This window comes from Antechinus flavipes, chromosome 3 (assembly GCF_016432865.1).
Source record: "Antechinus flavipes isolate AdamAnt ecotype Samford, QLD, Australia chromosome 3, AdamAnt_v2, whole genome shotgun sequence".
Lineage (NCBI taxonomy): Eukaryota > Metazoa > Chordata > Mammalia > Dasyuromorphia > Dasyuridae > Antechinus > Antechinus flavipes.
The window spans coordinates 520,674,417-520,692,887 of NC_067400.1; the positions used below are offsets into that span (position 1 = coordinate 520,674,417).

The 18,471-nt window shown below is 39.3% G+C and overlaps 1 protein-coding gene across 1 annotated transcript in view; it reads left to right on the forward strand.

The window, feature by feature from the left end:
* The first annotated feature begins 6,688 nt into the window (after positions 1 to 6,688).
* P4HA3 (prolyl 4-hydroxylase subunit alpha 3) overlaps positions 6,689 to 18,471 on the forward strand; it is a 51,698-nt gene continuing 39,915 nt past the window's right edge. Inside the window, exon 1 of the mRNA XM_051987124.1 lies at positions 6,689 to 7,265. Within this exon, the coding sequence (XP_051843084.1) occupies positions 7,027 to 7,265 (239 nt within the window). The 5' untranslated portion in view covers positions 6,689 to 7,026. The remainder of the gene's footprint in view (positions 7,266 to 18,471) is intronic.

Here is an 18,471-nt window from a genome sequence, read left to right on the forward strand (position 1 = left end):
TTTCCATATGTTTGAGTTCTTTATTATGATTTGCTTTTTTTGAACATTAGCTTAAATATTTGCATCTTTCCAGGTGCTACTTTAGTAAGGTACTAAATATCTAATTGAAACACTCAGGCACATATTCTCAAATCTCTTTTGAGGTTTGAAATAACATAGTCTTTCTAGCATAATGTTAGGAAATGCTTTAAGAGATCACAATTATTTTGTGCTTTATGGTTTTAAAACAACCCTGTGAAGTAAATAAAACAATAAGATTTTCCCAAATTCAGAAGTGGCAAGCCCAAAGACCTACCTTATGAATGGCACAGCCAGAATTCAAAACCACATCTTTCCATTACACTAAAGCTGTCTCAGAAATGAGAATGATTTTCAAAGTTCCAAATGACTATAATAAGGAATTAGGATTCAGAAACTTGGGTTCTAGTCTTATCTTTGCTCCTAACTAGCTGTGATGTCTTGCATTAATCCCTTCATTTTGGGAGGCCTCCTTTGTAAAATAAGATTGGAGTTAAGATCCCTAAGGTCCATGACAACTCCTACTTCCCAGCTAACTACACTTTGCAATTTTCAGTGCAGATCCCAAGAAATCAAAGACCATGAATATATAAATGTGAATATTTCTGTCAATGATGATAATCTCCAGTCTCTTAATTGACAGTGGAAAACTGTTCCATAACCTAGGAACTGTTGGGAAGGAAAGGGCAGGGAAGGAAAGCCTGAAGTTGGCGGAGACTAAGGCAATAGTCTGAAAAGCAAGCTAATATCTTAGTCAACAAAATCTATTCTGAGAACCTTATTGCTTGTAGCCTGGGAAAACACCCCTGAGAGCCTCAGTACAGCTTCTACTGCTAACTGCCAAAATGACTGCTACTATAAGAAGAATAACTAATGATTTCTCTCTATTCTCAAACATAAAACATACTCATCCTCTAACCATCTTGTTCCAGGGCTGGAATTCTTTAGAATTGAATATTTCCTCTTAGTGTCTATTTCAGCCTGATCTTGAGATTCCCTGTGGTATTTTTGTCCCTACCTTGACCATTTCCTTATTATTATAAAGTTCAAAACAATCCACTACATGGAATTGCAGAATAGTCATGTTAGAAGAATCTTAGAAATCAAATTAGTCCAGGAGTTTTTAACTCTGTGTGTCATAGACCTCCTCGGTAATCTGGCAAAAGCCTGTGGACTCCTTATGTTTTTAAATACATGTAGTAAAATACATAAGATTATAAAGCAAACCAATTGTACCAAAAAGACACACAAAACCCTTTTAAATTCACAGATCCCATGTTAAAAACTCCTAAAGAACCCTCTCTTTTTACCAGAAGGGAAAATTGAGCCTCAGGGAAGGAAAGCAGCTTGTCCAAAATTATCCAAGTAATAAACAGCAGAGCTGAGGCTCAAAGGCATCTCTTCAGACTCCTTGTTTTCCCTGCTACCTTCATAAGGATCCATCCTTGTTGGGACTTGCTTCTTAGAGACTCCAGATCTCAGGAACTGATCCATGGGAGCTTGGCCTTGGTTCCAGGATATTCTCCTTTACTACTTTATTAATTTCCCAATTTTTAAATTCCAACCTGAGGCATCAAGCTTCAAAACCCTTTTTAGGTTCTGCCTTGGCTCCCTGGAGTCGGACATTTGCTGAACCCAATCCAATTACTTGCTTCCCTACTAACACTGTCACTACCACCAAGTCCCACAATCTAGCATGGGTTTCTTTTTGATCTTTCCTTTCCACCACACTTGACCATGAGAGAGTATTTTCTGAGATTTAGATACAAGAGAAAGAGGAAATCAATAAATTTAGACAAAGCACACCAGATTAAAGTAGTTAGAAATGATTAAAAGAAGGCTATTCAGATTGAAAACTGAGTCGCCTAATTCCATCTTTTTACTATTACCCATGGCAAGATTAGCTGAGTATTCTTTTTAGGCATAAGACTTTCTTCCTCTCCCCAACCTCATCCTTGCCAAAAAAAAAAAAAGCCAAAGAAATGACATAGACACTGTTTGCATTCCCTAAAATACAGATATTCCACCAGTGATGAAATCGGCAGGGTTGAGGAAGGTATTGGACAGTGGCCAAGCACAAGCAAATTAGGGGAGGATTTTATATCGAGAATAGAAAGGAACATACAAGTAATGCTGAGGGTGGATACAAACTGTGTACATCATTTTAGCTGCAGTGAAGTCTTCCAACTTGGGAAGTAGAAAATGGATAGTAAAAGATAAATCTAATTACTGTAATTGATTCTGGATTCCTGCTGCCACCTGGTGGACAAAGCCACCTATCAATGTCAGGCTCAAAATGAGAAGTAGAAGGAATCTTTAGGACAGAATAGATGTGGTGTTTCCCCCTCCTCCTCCTCCTATCCTCCTCCTTCTTCCTCCTGCTACTCCTTTCTTCTCTTCTTCCTCCTCCTCCTCCTCCTCCTCCTCCTCCTCCTCCTCCTCCTCTTCTTTTCTTCTTCTTCTTCTTCTTCTTCTTCTTCTTCTTCTTCTTCTTCTTCTTCTTCTTCTTCTTCTTCTTCTTCTTCTCTCTTCTTCTTCTTCTTCTTCCTCTTCTTCCTCTCTCTCTCTCTCTCTCTCTCTCTCTCTCTCTCTGTCTCTGTCTGTCTCTTTTGTCTGTCTCTCTCTCTCTCTCTCTCTCTCTCACACACACACACACACACACACACACACACAACATTATAGCCTCTGAAAATGAATGAAAAAAAGAAATTTCATACATTTTCAAGAGACTTTCCCAAATGAAGGTATATTAGTCTCTGTCCTTGGGCCTCAGCTTTCCTTTTTTAGTTTTTAAGGTCGAATGAGGAAATGTGAAGACTAAAACAGCATTTCATCTTTTTTTTTTTTCCTGCCTGGCACAGGACTTTGCACATAACAGGCACCATGTAGCAATCGAGCTAAAATTAAATCAGGACATTCGTCTTCTCTAAGCCTATATTCTTCATCTGTACAAATGGAAATACTTATACTGCCTGCTTCTCAGTTATACTAGAAAATTTACAAAATTGTAGAGAGAGATTCACAGGACAGGAAAGACAACTTTGGGACTAATGTGAGTTTCTAGTTTTACAAAATTACATGTAATAGAGAATTATGGCTTTGTATACAACCCTCTTTTTTCTTTTAAAATATATGGAAATGGAGCAGCTAGGTAGCACAGTGGATAGAGCACCAACCCTGAACTCAGGAGGACCTGAGTTCAAATGTGATCTCAGACACTTAACACTTTCTAGCTATGTGATCCTGGGCAAGTCACTTAACCGCAATTGCCTCAGCAAATAAATAAAATATATGGAAATACTAAAACTTTATATTTGTCAAGAAAAAAATTAAAATTTAAAAATTAACAAAGCTTTTTGGAAATGATATTACTATTATCTTTCTTGATAGAGTTTAAGAATTTAGGACAGGGCCACGTCTTTTCATCTTCTTCTCTTCCCCAAACCCAATCCCTGGACCATAAGATATTTGTATTGTATTATAACGTAGCATAATGTGTATAGACACAATGTTTCTCAAAGATTTGTTGAGTAAATGAAGCACTTTTTTATATGCTACCTTTTGGTATCCTCTGAGTTTGTGAGCAAATGTACCCTAAGATTCTAGACAAATTCCTTTTCCTCTATAGGTCTGAGTTTCAATAAAATTAGGGAGTTGCCCAAGACTATATAGTGTTAGTGGCAGAATCCAGAAGTTCCAGATTTCCCATCTAGTAATTATAACAACTTACATCACAGGCCATAAAATGCTATGGAATTGGGGTGCAAGAAGTCTAATACTGTTTAATTTGATCTTTATAACAAGAATAAATATTAATATTTTACTATTATTAATAATACTATTTCCTATATTAAATCCTACTATTTAAAATATTTACTATATAAATACTAGTTCTTACTATTAATATTTAAGTTCCTAAGTTTCCATTCTACTAGTAGGATTCCCTATATCCTCTTATAAGTAAGATAGGGTATGTGTGTGTGTGTGTGTGTGTGTGTGTGTGTGTGTGTGTGTGTGTGATTTGAGGAGATTACTAGGAAAAACCTCTTGTTTAAGAAGATATCTCCAGAGCTTTGTCTTAAGAATCTAGTGAGGTTTAGTAAAAGTGTTATTCCCATTTTTATAGATGAATAAATTGAGACTTAGGTAAAATAATTCACCCAAGGTCAAATAGCTGATGTCAGCTGACAAGGGCACTTAGATCTTACTCTAAATGCAATACTCTTTCCACTACACTACCTGCTTCCTGGCACTTTTTAGGAAACTGGTTTCATATCTCCACAGAAGAATTGTAAGTGCTTAATGGTAGATGAAAGTCTTTAATGTCTTGCTTTTTTCTTATTCCTGGCACAATACTAAGCACAAGGCACAGGTTCAGTAAATACAAAATTAAATTGCTTCATATAGAAATAGGTCCCAGACAGCAGTCTTCATTGTTAAGCAAAAGACAAATGGTTCTCATATACTAGAAAAGGTCTCCATGGGAAACTGAGAGAAAACAGAAAAGAAATTGTCAAGAATGTCATACATACCAAAACTCCACCAGGGGGCATCCTTAGAGTTAGAACCCTCTAACCAGACTGTCATTCTGAACACTGCTCTCTCCCACCTATTCCCTGAAAAGTCCTTTTGGGTCCCCCCCCCCTCTCCAAAATGAGTTCTAGCAGTGCTATCTTCCAGACAATTAGGTGGCGCATTGGATGGAGTGCCAAACCTGGAGGCAGAAAGATGCTTCTTCCTGATTTCAAATCTGGTCTCAGGCACTTACTAGCTATGTGACCCTGAGAGAGTCACTTAATACAGTCTGCCTCAAGTTCCTCATCTGTAAAATGAACTAGAGCAGGAAATGGCAAACCACTCCATTCTCTTTGCCAAGAAAATCCCAAATGGGGCCATGAAATCAGACATAATTAAAGAACAAAGTATTATTTTCTCCCCCTTGCTAGTCTTTTTCTTAGAAATGGTAATGTGGTATTTCTGCATTGTCAGAAGACCTAAATTAATATCCAGGTCTTACCATTTGTGCAACATTGAGCAAGTTACTTTTCTCTGGGCATTTTCTTTATCTGTAAAATGACATGGTTGGGTGAGGTGCTTCCTCTGCTTTAAACCCTAAGATTCCTTATGACCTACAGGCAGTAGTGTAAGATAGTTAACATGGAGCTACTTTAGCTTAATTGTTGGATTTCTCACTGGAGAAAAAAGAAGGAAAGCAGGCAGACAAATCCTGACACTAGCAAAGAAGGTGGTTTCTAACTAGCTACTTTCTTTCCCCTGAGGAAATTCTTGGGAAAGATGCCAGAATATCATAGCAAGTATCTTAAGCTGATTCCTTCATGTCAGCCTCAGTTTCTACCTCTGTAAAAGTAAAGGATTTGGATTAGATGGTCTCTAAAGTTTTTCCTAGCTCTGACATTCTATGAATCTTGGTAGCCCATAGCAGCCCTCTCCAGTGAACACTGAAAATAACTAAATATGTTAGTAGAGCAGGCTGAGGGCACCACAAAGAAAGTTCTTTTCATTCTATACCTAGGACTTATTTCCTGTGGATGCTGGTCCTGACTGACAAAGAGACTTACCATCAGAAAGTATACAGCATAGATGTCAGAACAGGAAAGGACCTTGAAACAATCAATGCTGCTACACAGACATGTATAGACTTAGAACTGGAAAGGACCTTAGAGGTTATGCAGTCCAATCCTCCCATAGTAAAGATGAGGAAACAGGCTCAGAAAAGTTAAGTCACATGTTCACAAAAGTAGTAAGTGGCAAAGTCAGGACTTAAAACTTTATCCTTTGACTTCAAACTTAATTGTTCTTTTCTAGACTCATTTATCTATAACCTTAAGGTTTATAAAGTTTATAACTCTCTTCAGGAGGCAGGTACTCCAAGTCTAACTTGTCTCCACTTTATAGGTAAGGACAGAGAAGATCTAGATTGTGACTGACTGCTTCACTGACACACAACTAGTATTACAATTGGGATGTAGCCCAGGTCTCTTTCTGACTCCAGATCGAGTGTTTTACATCCTATTGCTAATCATCTGGCATCGCAGAGATAAAAGACCAGAATGAGTCCTTAAAGAGAATATAGATGTCAGACAAGGAAAGGACCTTAGCACAAATAACATCAGAATTGTAAGGGCCCTGGATGTCAGGCTTGAAAGGAATCAAAGAATTCCAATCTCCTTATTTCAGGAAGGAGAAAAATGAAGTCTGGATGGAATAAAAGATTTATCCAGGGCTAGACAATGAGCTGGCTGCAGAAATGGAGCCAGAATTCAGATCTCTTGATTTCCAGCCAAGGCTCCTTCTTCTACACTCTGCCATTTCAGAATTAAGGTTTAAGAAGTGGGAGAGGGAGAAAGCGTAATGGGAAAAGGGGAAAGGGGGCATAACCAGGTAGGAGGATAAAGTAAAAAAGAGATGGGAACTCCAGAGAAAAGAAGGGTATGGAGAAAAGAGAAAGAGTTGGAGAAAACTAAGGGTGGGGGCGCAGGGCATGTGGGGAGACAGGGAAAGAACTGAGAGAAGAGTGGTATAAAGGAGAGAATGAGAGGAAAAACAGGAAGATAAATGTTTAAGAAGTGGGGGAGGGAACAGACAGACGGGAAAGGGGGGTTAGAGGGGAAGGGGCAGAGCTATATGGTAAGAGGAAGAGAAGGGGGAAGGGAAGGAAGAAAGAGAGCAGAGAGAGGGAGAAAAGAGACCACCAGAAGGAGAGGATGAATTTATAGAGAGGTGAAGGTGAAAAAGCGGAGAGAATAAGAACAAGGGAAGGTGTGAAAGGAGAGGCAGGAGACGGGGACAAAGCTATAGAAAGGTGAAGAGTACTTTCGAGGGAAGGAGGGAGTGAAGCAAGGAAAGGGAGGAGAAGAGAGGGCAAGGATAGAGGCAAGGAGTAGCGGAGGAGAGATGTGAGGAGAGAGACGAAGAGAAGCCCTGGAGTGTGAAAGGGGACGGAGCGAGAAGAGAGGGCGCTGGGAGGGTAGCGCAGCCCTTGGCGGGATGGTTCCCCGGGCGGCGCTGGTGCTGCTGGTGCTGCCCGTGCTGCGGGCCCTGGAGTTGGGGGCCGGGGGCGGGGAGTGGAGCAGGGAGACTGGGGTCGGCCGGGCCCCGGGCCCCGGGGAAGACACGTTCTCGGCACTGCAGAGCGTGGAGCGGGCGCTGGGTCCCGAGCGGGAGCTGCTGCGGCTGCTGGAAGGCTACGTGCGGGGTGAGGAAGCCCGTCTGCGGGACCTGCGCAGGTAAGAGGTACCGGACGGTGTGTGTGTGTGTGTGTGTGTGTGTGTGTGTGCATGCGCGTGTGCGTTCCTGTTTGCCCCTGTGTGTGACAACGCTAGGGATCCTGACTGTATATTTGTGGGAGAGAACACTTTGGACACTAAGTCACTGACCCTGTGGCTGCTTAGGACATTTGATGTGTGACAGTGTATATTTGTGGGAGCCAGAAGTCACTGTCTTCTTAGGACACTTCTCGTGTGACACCATGTATTTGTGTGAGGGAGCTCTTTGGACACTAAGTCACTGACCTGTAGCTACTTGGGACACTTTAAGTGTGCGATATTGACTGTGTACCTGAATGTGTGATATATGAGAATGAAACGTGACTCTGTGTTCACCATTTCACCACCCCCAAAACACCATGAAGAAGTAGCTGTTACTCTAACTGAGTGATAGGTGTGTGTTTTGAGATTGACAGCCTGAGACAGGGAATGTGACAAAAAAAACAAAACAAAAAAAAAAAAAAACTATGACTTCTGAGATACAAGGGGTGACAATGAAAAAGCCTTGTGCTGTGAATAGCATGTGTGACATGGCCTCCTGTTTGAGACACTAAGGGAACATAGGGATCCTGAGACAGTATGGGTTTAAAAGAGAAGCCCAGAGATTGATCTGTGAACTCTTAGAGAATGGAGACTCTTAGCCACTTGTATATAAAAACCTTAGAGTCAGAGTAGTAGGGTAGATGGAGAGCAAGAAAGACTTGGCTTCCAATCCCATCTCTGACTTAATATTGTCAGAGTGACCCCGATGAGTTACTTAACCAATTAATGCCCAGGGAATTTTTCTAAAGCCATTAAGACACATAGCACTTACAGATCTCATCCATCAGCACCAGTAGAATGAATTTCCTATCTGGGAGATCCTCATGAAATCACAGGTCTAAACTAAAATCTAAACTAAGACTTGTATTAATTGTGCATGTGTCTTCCCTAATGCCCAGCACACAAGTTTTGTACATAACAGATATTTGTTTAATACCTGAATTAATAGCTCCCCATAGCACTCAAGGAATGGGTTTTTAATGGAATTGAACTGAATGAAGACACTGTGCAGGATTATATATATGTGTGAAGGATGGTTTGTTAATATTTACTCTGTATGCCAGTATAACTGAGTATGTGTGTGACATTGTTTGGGTCACACTGAATGAATCAATGTTACCCTGTATGAATGTCCTGTATGAATGTATACCAATGTAGGTTATATAGACTGAGTGGGGCCAGAAACACTTTAAATGAGATAGTGTGATACTGTGGGGACATGGTGATGACCTGAACCAGTTCCTGATGACCCCTGACTCCTGTGACTTGGAATGATTGCCTTTTGATTGAGAGAAACAGACACAGACACAGACAGAGATTAAGATACGTAAGAGGGAGATTGTTTGTGATTCAATGAACAGTTGAGCATCAGCATGCAAATTATATATGACTGCACATATGAAGAATAATGTATTTTTAAAATCAATTAGCCAGTACGTGTAGCCAAACTATGTGTGACATAGTTTATAGTATGTGCCTTAAAAGTAAATGATAATGGCAGTTTTGATGATGATGCAATGGTGGAGGAGTCTAAAGAATCTTTTTTTTTTTCTTCCATATTCTCATAAGCTTTACTGTCTTCAATTTCTTTGAAATAGAATATTTGCCCAGTATTTTGTGGATCCAAGTACAGAAAGTGCCAAAACAAACAAACAAACAAACAAACTTTAATTCCCAAAGTTAGAGCAGTGGAAAGGAACATTAATCCTGGTCCCATATTAAACTAGTTCTATCTCTGCCATTTTGAGACCTTGAACAAATTAATTTTTTCTAACTTGGGCCTCAGTTTTCCCACCTGTAAAAGGAAGAGGTTGAACTAATTGGTGTCTTAGGTCTCTCCTATCTTCACACTTTATGATCAAATGAAATAAACTATGTTAAGCAATCTACAAACCTTAAAGCACTATATAGATGTGATCTTATGTTCTAAAGACTGTCTAGCTCAAAACTCCTGACTTTGGCTATTTGTATCACCAGTGTAGTCTGATCTTCTGTTCCACACACAGCCTGGCTCTCTTTTTCCTGCTTTTGCCCAGATACAAGTTTCCATTGCCACCAGCACCAATTTTACAAATTTTTATTAAGCACCTGCCTTTTGTAAAACATTCTGTTAGGTGCTGTAGGAGAGAAAGAGAGACACAGAGACATACACACAGAGACAGAGAAATATCAGCAAGACTTAATTCAGGTCTTCCCTTCCCAGATTAATTTTTTTTTTTTTTTGATTAGGAAAAAAAAAAAAAGTCATTCTTTGCCTCATTTCTTACCTAGGCTTAAGTCACTTAATGGGAGATTGTCTCAATCAAACTGAGACCTGGTAAACACCTTCACTTAAAAACATCAAGGTGGGGGCAGCTAGGTGGCGCAATGGATAGTGCACCAGCCCTGAAGTCAGGAGGACCTGAGTTCAAATTTGATCTCAGACACTTAACACTTCCTAGCTGTGTGACCCTGGGCAAGTCACTTAACCTCAATTGTCTCAGCAAAAAAAAAAAAAAAAAAAAAAAAAGAAAAGGAAAAAAAAGGGGAAGGTCTTCCATTGCATCTGGGGCCATCTCCAATGATCCCGATTAGTATCTTGCCACTGGACTCAGATGGCTCTGAAGGAATGAGGTGGGTGACTTTGTATAGCCCATCCTCACTTAAATCCAATTCATTTGTATGTCATGTTCCTAGTACCATGGTCCTCTTTGAGAACAAAGATGAATAACAATAAGTTCCTGCCTTTAAGGATCAGTGTGATGTCTCAGAAAGCATACTGGATTTGGAATCAGAAGACCTGGGTTCAGATCCTGGTGCAGCCCTGTTTTACTAGTGTGACCTTGGGTGGACCACTTAACCATTATGGTATTCATTTTCTCATCTGTAAAAAAGAGGGAGTTGGATTAGCCACTCCAGGGTGACTACCAATTCTGAATCTCTCTTCAAATGGAGATTCCAAATCTGGACACCCGATAGGGGCATACTAGAGCCACTTTATGCTAGTTTTTGAGAACTTGATTATTAAATTTTCAGTGTGAGCATTTGTACCTTTTTGCTTAGTCATGACCAACTCTGTGATCCCATTTTGGGGTTTTCTTGGCAAAGACACTGGTGTGATTTGCCATTTTCTTCTCCAACTCATTTTATGGATGAAGAACTGAGGCAAACAGGGTGAAGTGACTTGCCCAGGATTCCACAGCTGGATTTGAATTTATGAAAAAGAATTACAAAGATTGGATCCTGATTCCAAACCTAGTTCTCTATTCTTTGTACCAACCAGCTGCATTTTGGAAATTGGCAAATGATACAAATCTGGACTTGATTCATTGTTTTGTTAATTGTTGAGTCTAGACTTTAGAGGTAAGAAGATGATGGGAAAAATGTTAATAATAGAACTTAAACTTAAAAGTTTCTGGTGTGTACATTTCATCCCTCCCTTAACATTTACCAGCACACCCATGGACATACATAACTACAATGCAAACAGGAATTTGGTAAATGGTGACACAAAATACATAGATATTTGCTTCTAAATCCCTGGGATTGTAAACTCCTTTATAGCAGGATCTGTCGTATCTATTCTTGTAGTCTCAGTGCTGAGCATACTGTTAGTCATCCACTCAATCAACATTTAGTAAGTGCTTATGATTGCTCCAGAAACTGGGCTAAGCAAATAGACAGTGCTTAAGAGGTCTGCACTTACTGCCTTCACCAACTCATTACCCTCTCACAGAATCACATCCCAGCTGGAAGGAAGGAGCCACGGAAGCCAGATCCAGTCCACCCCAATACTGAAAAAGGATCACCAGTGCACTTACAATGTACCATTACAAATAGGTCTCCAGAGGCAGCCCACTCCATTTTTGTATAGCTCCAATGATTAGGAAGATTTTCCTTAAATATAGCTGTTGCTAAGAGACGTCCACTCATTACTCTTGGTTCTGGCTCAGGAGCCAAACAATGAGTCTATTCCCTCTTCCTGTGAGATGTCACACACTAAAATTTCTTTTCTCTAGGCTAAACATTTCCAGTTGTTCCATTCAATCCTCAGATGACATGGTGTTGAGGATCTCCTCTGTAACTTGCTCCAGTTTACCAATATCCTTCCCAAAACGGGGCTTTCAGCCCAAACAAAAGACAAGATGAAGGGCCCAGCAGGATTGTCTTGTATGCTGACCCTACTCTGATACACTGGGCCTCTCAAGGTCATCTAAGATTTTGGCAGGTTCGTGGCTGCCATATTGCCCTTTTGGCTCATATTGAGCTTTAATCCCCTGAAATCCCCCAGTTGTCTCTACATGAATTAATGTCAAGCCTTGGTCTCTCCATCTTGTACTTAATAAACTGGTGTTCTGAAGCCAAGTGTGAGATTTTATATTTAGATATCAAACAGAATCAAAAAAAAGCTGTTGGCAGACTAAAAGATTGGGTTGAATTAATCAATTACAGCTAAATATGGTTCCCCATGGCAGAATTAGCACTGACTAGCAGTTATGGGGAAGCATGCATGTACACATGTACACATATATGTATATATGTGCATGTGTGTGGTTTTTATATATTTATGTATGTTACACATATATTTATGTGTATGTGTGCGTGTGTATTTTCTATATATTTCTGTATATTTCTACATTTTCTATAATATTCTGTATATACACACACATATATTTTATATAACATACGTACACACACAAACAACTTCCTAAAAATAAGAATTGTCCAAAAAGCAGAGTGGGAAAGATAGTGGGTTCCCCATCGCTAGAGGTCTTCAAAGGCAAGGGGATGACTGTTTGTTAGGCATATTATAGAGAGAATACTTTTTTAGGTATGGGTTGGTCTGGATGGCCCCTGAAGTGCTTCCAACTCTTCAGATTTTATGAATCATCCTAGAATTTCACTTAATGAAATGAAGTCACTTCTGATAGGATTAATTGTTCTCTGCAGGTCCTCTTAATGTGATCTTCTTTGACTGCTATCTAGGAGTTGTGGTTTGGGATTAGGAGACATGGGAGAGCAGAGAAGGCTTTGTGGAATAGGGGGCATTTCAATTACATCTTGAAGACAAGGTTGATTGTTATCTGTACTACCACTGTAAATTTTACATCATATATATCCTGCCAAAATCTGTATTGGTTAAGGTACAGATAAGGGACTGTGACCTGGCTGCTGTCACTGTCTCCTGGTCATAACCTTCTCCAGGTTCTACCACAGAATAAATCTCTTTCTTTATAAGATTGCTCTACTCCATCTACAACTCAATGAAAATCTAGGGGTCCCTCCACTTCCTTCATAGAGGGACACAGAACCAAAAACAATGTATTTAAGATCAGAAAAGTAAGTTTTAATCTTGGCTCTGTTACCGACGTGAATTTATTCAAGTTACTTAACCTCTGTTCCCCAGTTTACCCATTTGTAAGATGATGGATTGACACTAGATCAGAAGTATTATGTGCAGTCGTTGACATATCACTTCCTGTCTCTGGGTCTCCATAAAAGTGGAGTTGGTCTGAATCCTAGTATTCTTAACTTGGAATCTATAAACTTGGGTTTTTTTTTAATTTAATGTTTTAAAAATATTTTGATAATTTATTTCAATATAATTGCTTTCTTTTGTAATCCTATGTATTTTATTTTATGTGTTTAAAGACATTCTGATGAAGGATCTTTAGGCTTTATCAGAATGACAGAGTGATCAATGTCAAAAAAAATAAAATTAAGAACCCTTAGCAATCTCTGAGGCTGCTCCCAGTATTTGGGAGTACTATTTTTCAGCATGGACCTAGATGCATAAAGCCACATTTGTGGAGATAATGAGAATCTAATTATGCAACTAACTGAATTCAGCTTCTGTCTCAGATCAGAGCAGATACCGTTTCCCAGACAACAAAATGAGGTAAGTGAGGTATATGAAAGAATATTACAGACCTTAATTACAGACCAGACATATATATGTGCATTAAGACACACACATGTGTGAGTATGTGTGTGTGTATGTGAATATATATATATATATTCACATACACATATACAGAGAGAAGTGGGGGAGAAAGGGAGGAGGCATGGAGAGGGACAGAAAAGAGGAGGAGAAAAGAGAGAGAGAGAAGGAAAAGGAGAGGGAAAGACAGAGACAGAGAAAATGAGAGAGAGAGAGAGAGAGAGAGAGTTAATTCTGTGGGCATCTTAGACTAAGAAATGAAATATTTACTAAGATACCTATGATGTACTCAACTAATAAAAATCATGTCCTTTAATCACTGGAAGATGAATTCCAGATTCAATCCTGGAATTAGTGTTGTAGTGTTGTGGAGAATCAGTAAAACACCCGGACCAACCTCTGCTGGTTGTTCAGAATTCTTTGACCAGGGTTCTGGATTGATATCTTCCCAGACGGAGTTTGTCCCATGAAATTGGATGATCCCATATGGGTTGAATACAGGTTACACAAGAAAACATCAAAATGGAGCGCAGATGTTCAGCAAACATTGTGAAATGTCTTCTGTTTTCTATGAAGACTTAAAATTTTATTTAAGAAATAGCCTTCATGAAGACTGTCTTCCAAAATTGTTTTCATGTAGCTCATTGTCTAATAGGAAGCACAGATTCAACTATAGATAAGTATAATACAATTTCACATAAGCACAAAGTACTCTATGAGGTCTGAAAAATAATACTTGGAGATCAGGGAAGGCTTCCTGGAGGAGATGGTGTTTGACTTAAGTAGGAATTCCCTAAGTGAAGAGGGGCATGTTCTAGGCATGAAACTTTATAAGCAAATGTAAAGAGGAAGAAAATCTCCTTCGTTCATTTGGAGAATAGAGAGATGTACAGTTTGGCTAGATTATTCATATAGGGAAAGAAATAATAGGAGATAAATCTTAAAAGAGAATGGTTCAGGGCAGCTGGGTGGTGCCGTGAATAGAACACCAGCCCTGAAATCAGAAGGACCTGAGTTCAAACTTGCCCTCAGACACTTAACACTTCCTGGCTGTGTGACCCTGGGCAAGTCATTTAACCCCAATTGCCTCAGGGAAAGAAAAAAGAGAGAGAGAGAATGGTTCTAGTTTGTGAAGGTCTCAAGTACCAGACAAAATTTGAACTTTACTTGGTTTGCAGTAGGGAGCTACTGAAGATTTTTGAGAAAATGAGTGACTAGATCTATCTACAAGTAAGATCATTTTGGCAGCAGGTGAAGAAAGAATTGGAGGGAGGCATGAGAAAATATAATGAAAGAATAATCTGTTTGGGGGCTTTGTAGTAAGCTAGGGAAATGCTAAGGTTTTTTTGACCCTGGGAATAGAAAGGAAGAAACAGATGTGAAACATATCAAGGAGGTGAATCAATAGGAACTAGCAACAGCTTGGATATAAGACATGCAGAAAAGGATCATGGGTTATCAGCTCTTAGATTTCAAATATGGAAGTCTAGACAAAAGGTGGTTCCAAAAATGTATAAAAACTTCTTTACCTCTGGCAATTTTTCCGTATGAAAGTGGAGTTTAATTTCCTCTATTTTGCTCTGAAATTTCCCAGTTCCTCCTTTATCCCTTTCGTATTCTATACTTTCAGCCCTCCCATTTACAACATCAATGTATTCCAAAGCCCAGACTAGTTTGTGGCTGAATGGGTTTGAGAAATATTGCATTTGTGAACCTGAGACAAAGCCAGTGGCTTCCCCATGTCTGAAAATCAAATGAGAAACAGCTTGGATGGAAGCTGCCCATATGCTGAGGTTGTCCAAACCCCTGAGGCTCCTAGGGCTGAGGCAGAAATTGGGTTACAAGTTTTATGTGCAAATTCTTTAAAGAAAAGATCTGATTTTCCAGTTTCAGCAGCATTTGCTAGCAGGAAAAAATGCTTTTAAGAAACTATGAGATTGTACACGTACAACCTATATCAAATTATTTGTGAAGAGGGAGGGAAAAGAGGGGGAGAGAAAAAACTGGAACACAAAGTCTTACAAAATGAGTGTTGAAAACTATCTTTACTAATTGGAAAAAAAATACTATTAAGTAGGAAAAATAAAATAAAATTTAAAAGAAACTATGAGAATTGAATCTGACATTCAGGACTAGGGCCCCCGGGAGTCAGCTCTGCTGCATACAAGACTGGGCATGCAGCCAATATCTAGCCTTCCTGATTGGCCTCAGGTGTCAGAGGATTGCTCCTCTCTTTGTGTAACAATAAAACGCTATGTGGCACAGTCGGGGTGGAGTTGGTGAGCCTAGACACAAGCCAGATTGCTTGGAAAGAGCAAGGGAAGTCACAGTGGGACTTGAGAATTTTCAATGTCAGAGGGTTATAATGTCTCTGATTCATAGCAAGTCATCATCTGTAGACTTCTCCCTGCTCCCCGGTGTCTCACTTTCCCTCTTTCCTCATACTTCCTCCAGATAATCCTGGAGGCTTGGTTAGATATACTGGCTAACTACAAGCTTGGCAATTAAATGGAATTTTTTGGCCTGTTGGTCATGCAGGAGATGATGGATGGAAATCACTGAACATTTCTATCCATTCTCAGAACCTCAAAACACTTCTCCCCTACACACCGACACACACACACACACACACACACACACACACACACACACACACAAAATAATCAGGAAAGGCAACAGATCACAAATCATATTTTCTGGCCTTTTACAATTTACAAAGTACTTTCCTCATGATGAGCTACTTAGACAGGGTAAACAGGGATTATAAATCTCATTTTACAGAAAAGGAAACTGAGGCTGAGAGAATTCAAATGACTTGCTTGAGTTTGTACAAGTTGGGAGTTAATCTCCTGGCATTTACATCAGTGGTGTTCCCAAAATAATAATGATAACCAACTGAGATTTACATAGACTTTAGGATTTGCAAAGAGATAGATAGAGAGACAGATAGGTAGGTAGGTAGGTAGATAGATAGATTTTTTTTTCTTTTTTTTTTCCCTTGAGGCAACTGGGTTAAGTGACTTGCCCAGGATCACACAGCTAGGAAGTCTTAAATGTCTGAGACCAGATTTGAACTCCTGACTCCAAGGCTGGTGCTCTATCCACTGCACCACCTAGCTGCCCCGATAGATAGTATTCTTGAAGAAGACCATGATATCAGGGAGGTCATGCCATGATATTCAAGTGAGCTATATTTAAGTGAGGGAGGCTGAGCAAAGTCACTTGCCTCACTTTCTCCTCCAGAGCCATCTATGCCAGTGGCCAGATAAAGATCAAGATATGTGTTATGTGAATTTTATCTGATCCTTACAACAACCCTATGAAGTAAGTGCTACAAGCTTTGTGATTTCATTGGTTTAAGGAACTTCCAGTAAAGAAACTCTCTCTACCAATCAATATATTCTGTAATTTAACCTTAAAGAGTCAGGTAAATGGTATAGGGAAGCGACAAAGTACTGGGTTTAGAATCAGAAAGACCTGAGTTCAACTCTTGCTCTGACACTTACCTACTAGCTATATGACCAGGAGTGAGCCTAAAACTCTTTAAGATTCATTTTCCTTATGCCTAAAATGAGAGCTGGATGTCTAAGGTATTTTCCCCCTCAACTCTAAATCTATGATCTTGTGAGTTGCCAAGGGAGGGAGAGGGGATAGTCAGTAACTAGGTGATATATTAAAGGAAACATAGTTAGGAGTCAAGTCTTCCTGCTTCTCTCTATTCACTATACCAGGCTGATTCTCGGTACTTCAGCCATTATTGACACATGGCATGGAAGAAGAGACTAGACTTAAGGGAGGTAAAAGTGATTTGTGTTTGACTCAATGCTAGGCAAGTATCAAAGCCAGAATTTGAACAGATGTTTTCCTGACATGCCCAGCATTCTATTCACTATGTTACACTGTCTTTAAAAGTGAAGTCACTTAACTTTAATATGACATTCACACATTTCAAAAACATATGGATCTATGCATTCATCCATATGAGTACTATTTCTGATAACATGAATGACATCCCCCCCATGCCTTATTAGGTAGTTTAATGTATTTTTTGTGATTATCCCACTGGGGTGAAGGGAGGACCTTAAATGATGGGAAAAAATTAACTATTTGATAAGTAATCATATTTATATTACTCTGTAAGAGTTGCAATATATTGCCAGCATTTCACACAGTTCCCCGCACATTTGTTGTTCAACTGTTTCAGTCATATCCAAGTTTTTGTGATCCCTTTTGGGTTTTCTTGGTATAATACTCCATAGAGTAGAAATACTGGCACATAGCAATGGTAATTCTATACCTGGTAGGCTTCTTGACTTAATTTGTTACCTCTTTTGAGCCTCACAACAACCCAAGGAGGTAAGGGCTCTCATTATTCCCATTTTGAGTGTAAAGAAACAGACTAAGAGAGAAGTGAAATCACTTGCCTAGGGCCACAAGGATCGTTAAGTGTCTGAGGCAGGATTGGAACCCTTCTTCCTTACTCTAAGTCTAGTGCTCTATCCACTGTACCATCTAGATGAGAGTCTTCTTAAGTTTTCCAAAGACCATTTCTAGACCTGGCTAAGGTTCTAAGCTGGGTCTAAACTAAAAATCAACTATTTGCCTCCCCTACAAGTATTTTGAGCTACTCAGTTCCTACTTTCTTGTCTTGAAGCTTTAATAGTCTGTATGGGGCATATCCCATGTCAGTTCTTCAATTTAGTCCTTGTTTAACTCTCCCATCCATTCACCTATTCATCCTGGTCATTTTATCCTCCTCTCTTCCCCAGCTGTCCCCTTCACTACCTGTTCTGGAAGCTTTAGTCAACTCAATTTTAGTCAAGCAATTACCATTGCTTCAGAAAAAGGACAGCTCTAATTATTAAGAAGATTTTCTTTGTTCGAAGTTGCGATCGATTTAATCAATCGATAAACATTTATTCAATACCTACTATACACCAAGTACTCCTTCCCTCATCTTCTAGATCTGCTTTCCGATAACTCTTTAAAAATCTGGAAACTCCTAAATCTCTTCTAAGTATTTTCTTTTTCAGCAAAAATATTCCCCATTTTCTGACCCTGGCTTAGCACAGTGCCTGCATATAGTCTTTTTTTAAAAAAAAATTTTTATTATAGCCTTTTATTTACAAGTTATATGCATAGGTAATTTTACAGCATTGACAATTGCCAAACCTTATGTTCCAATTTTCCCCTCCTTCCTCCTGT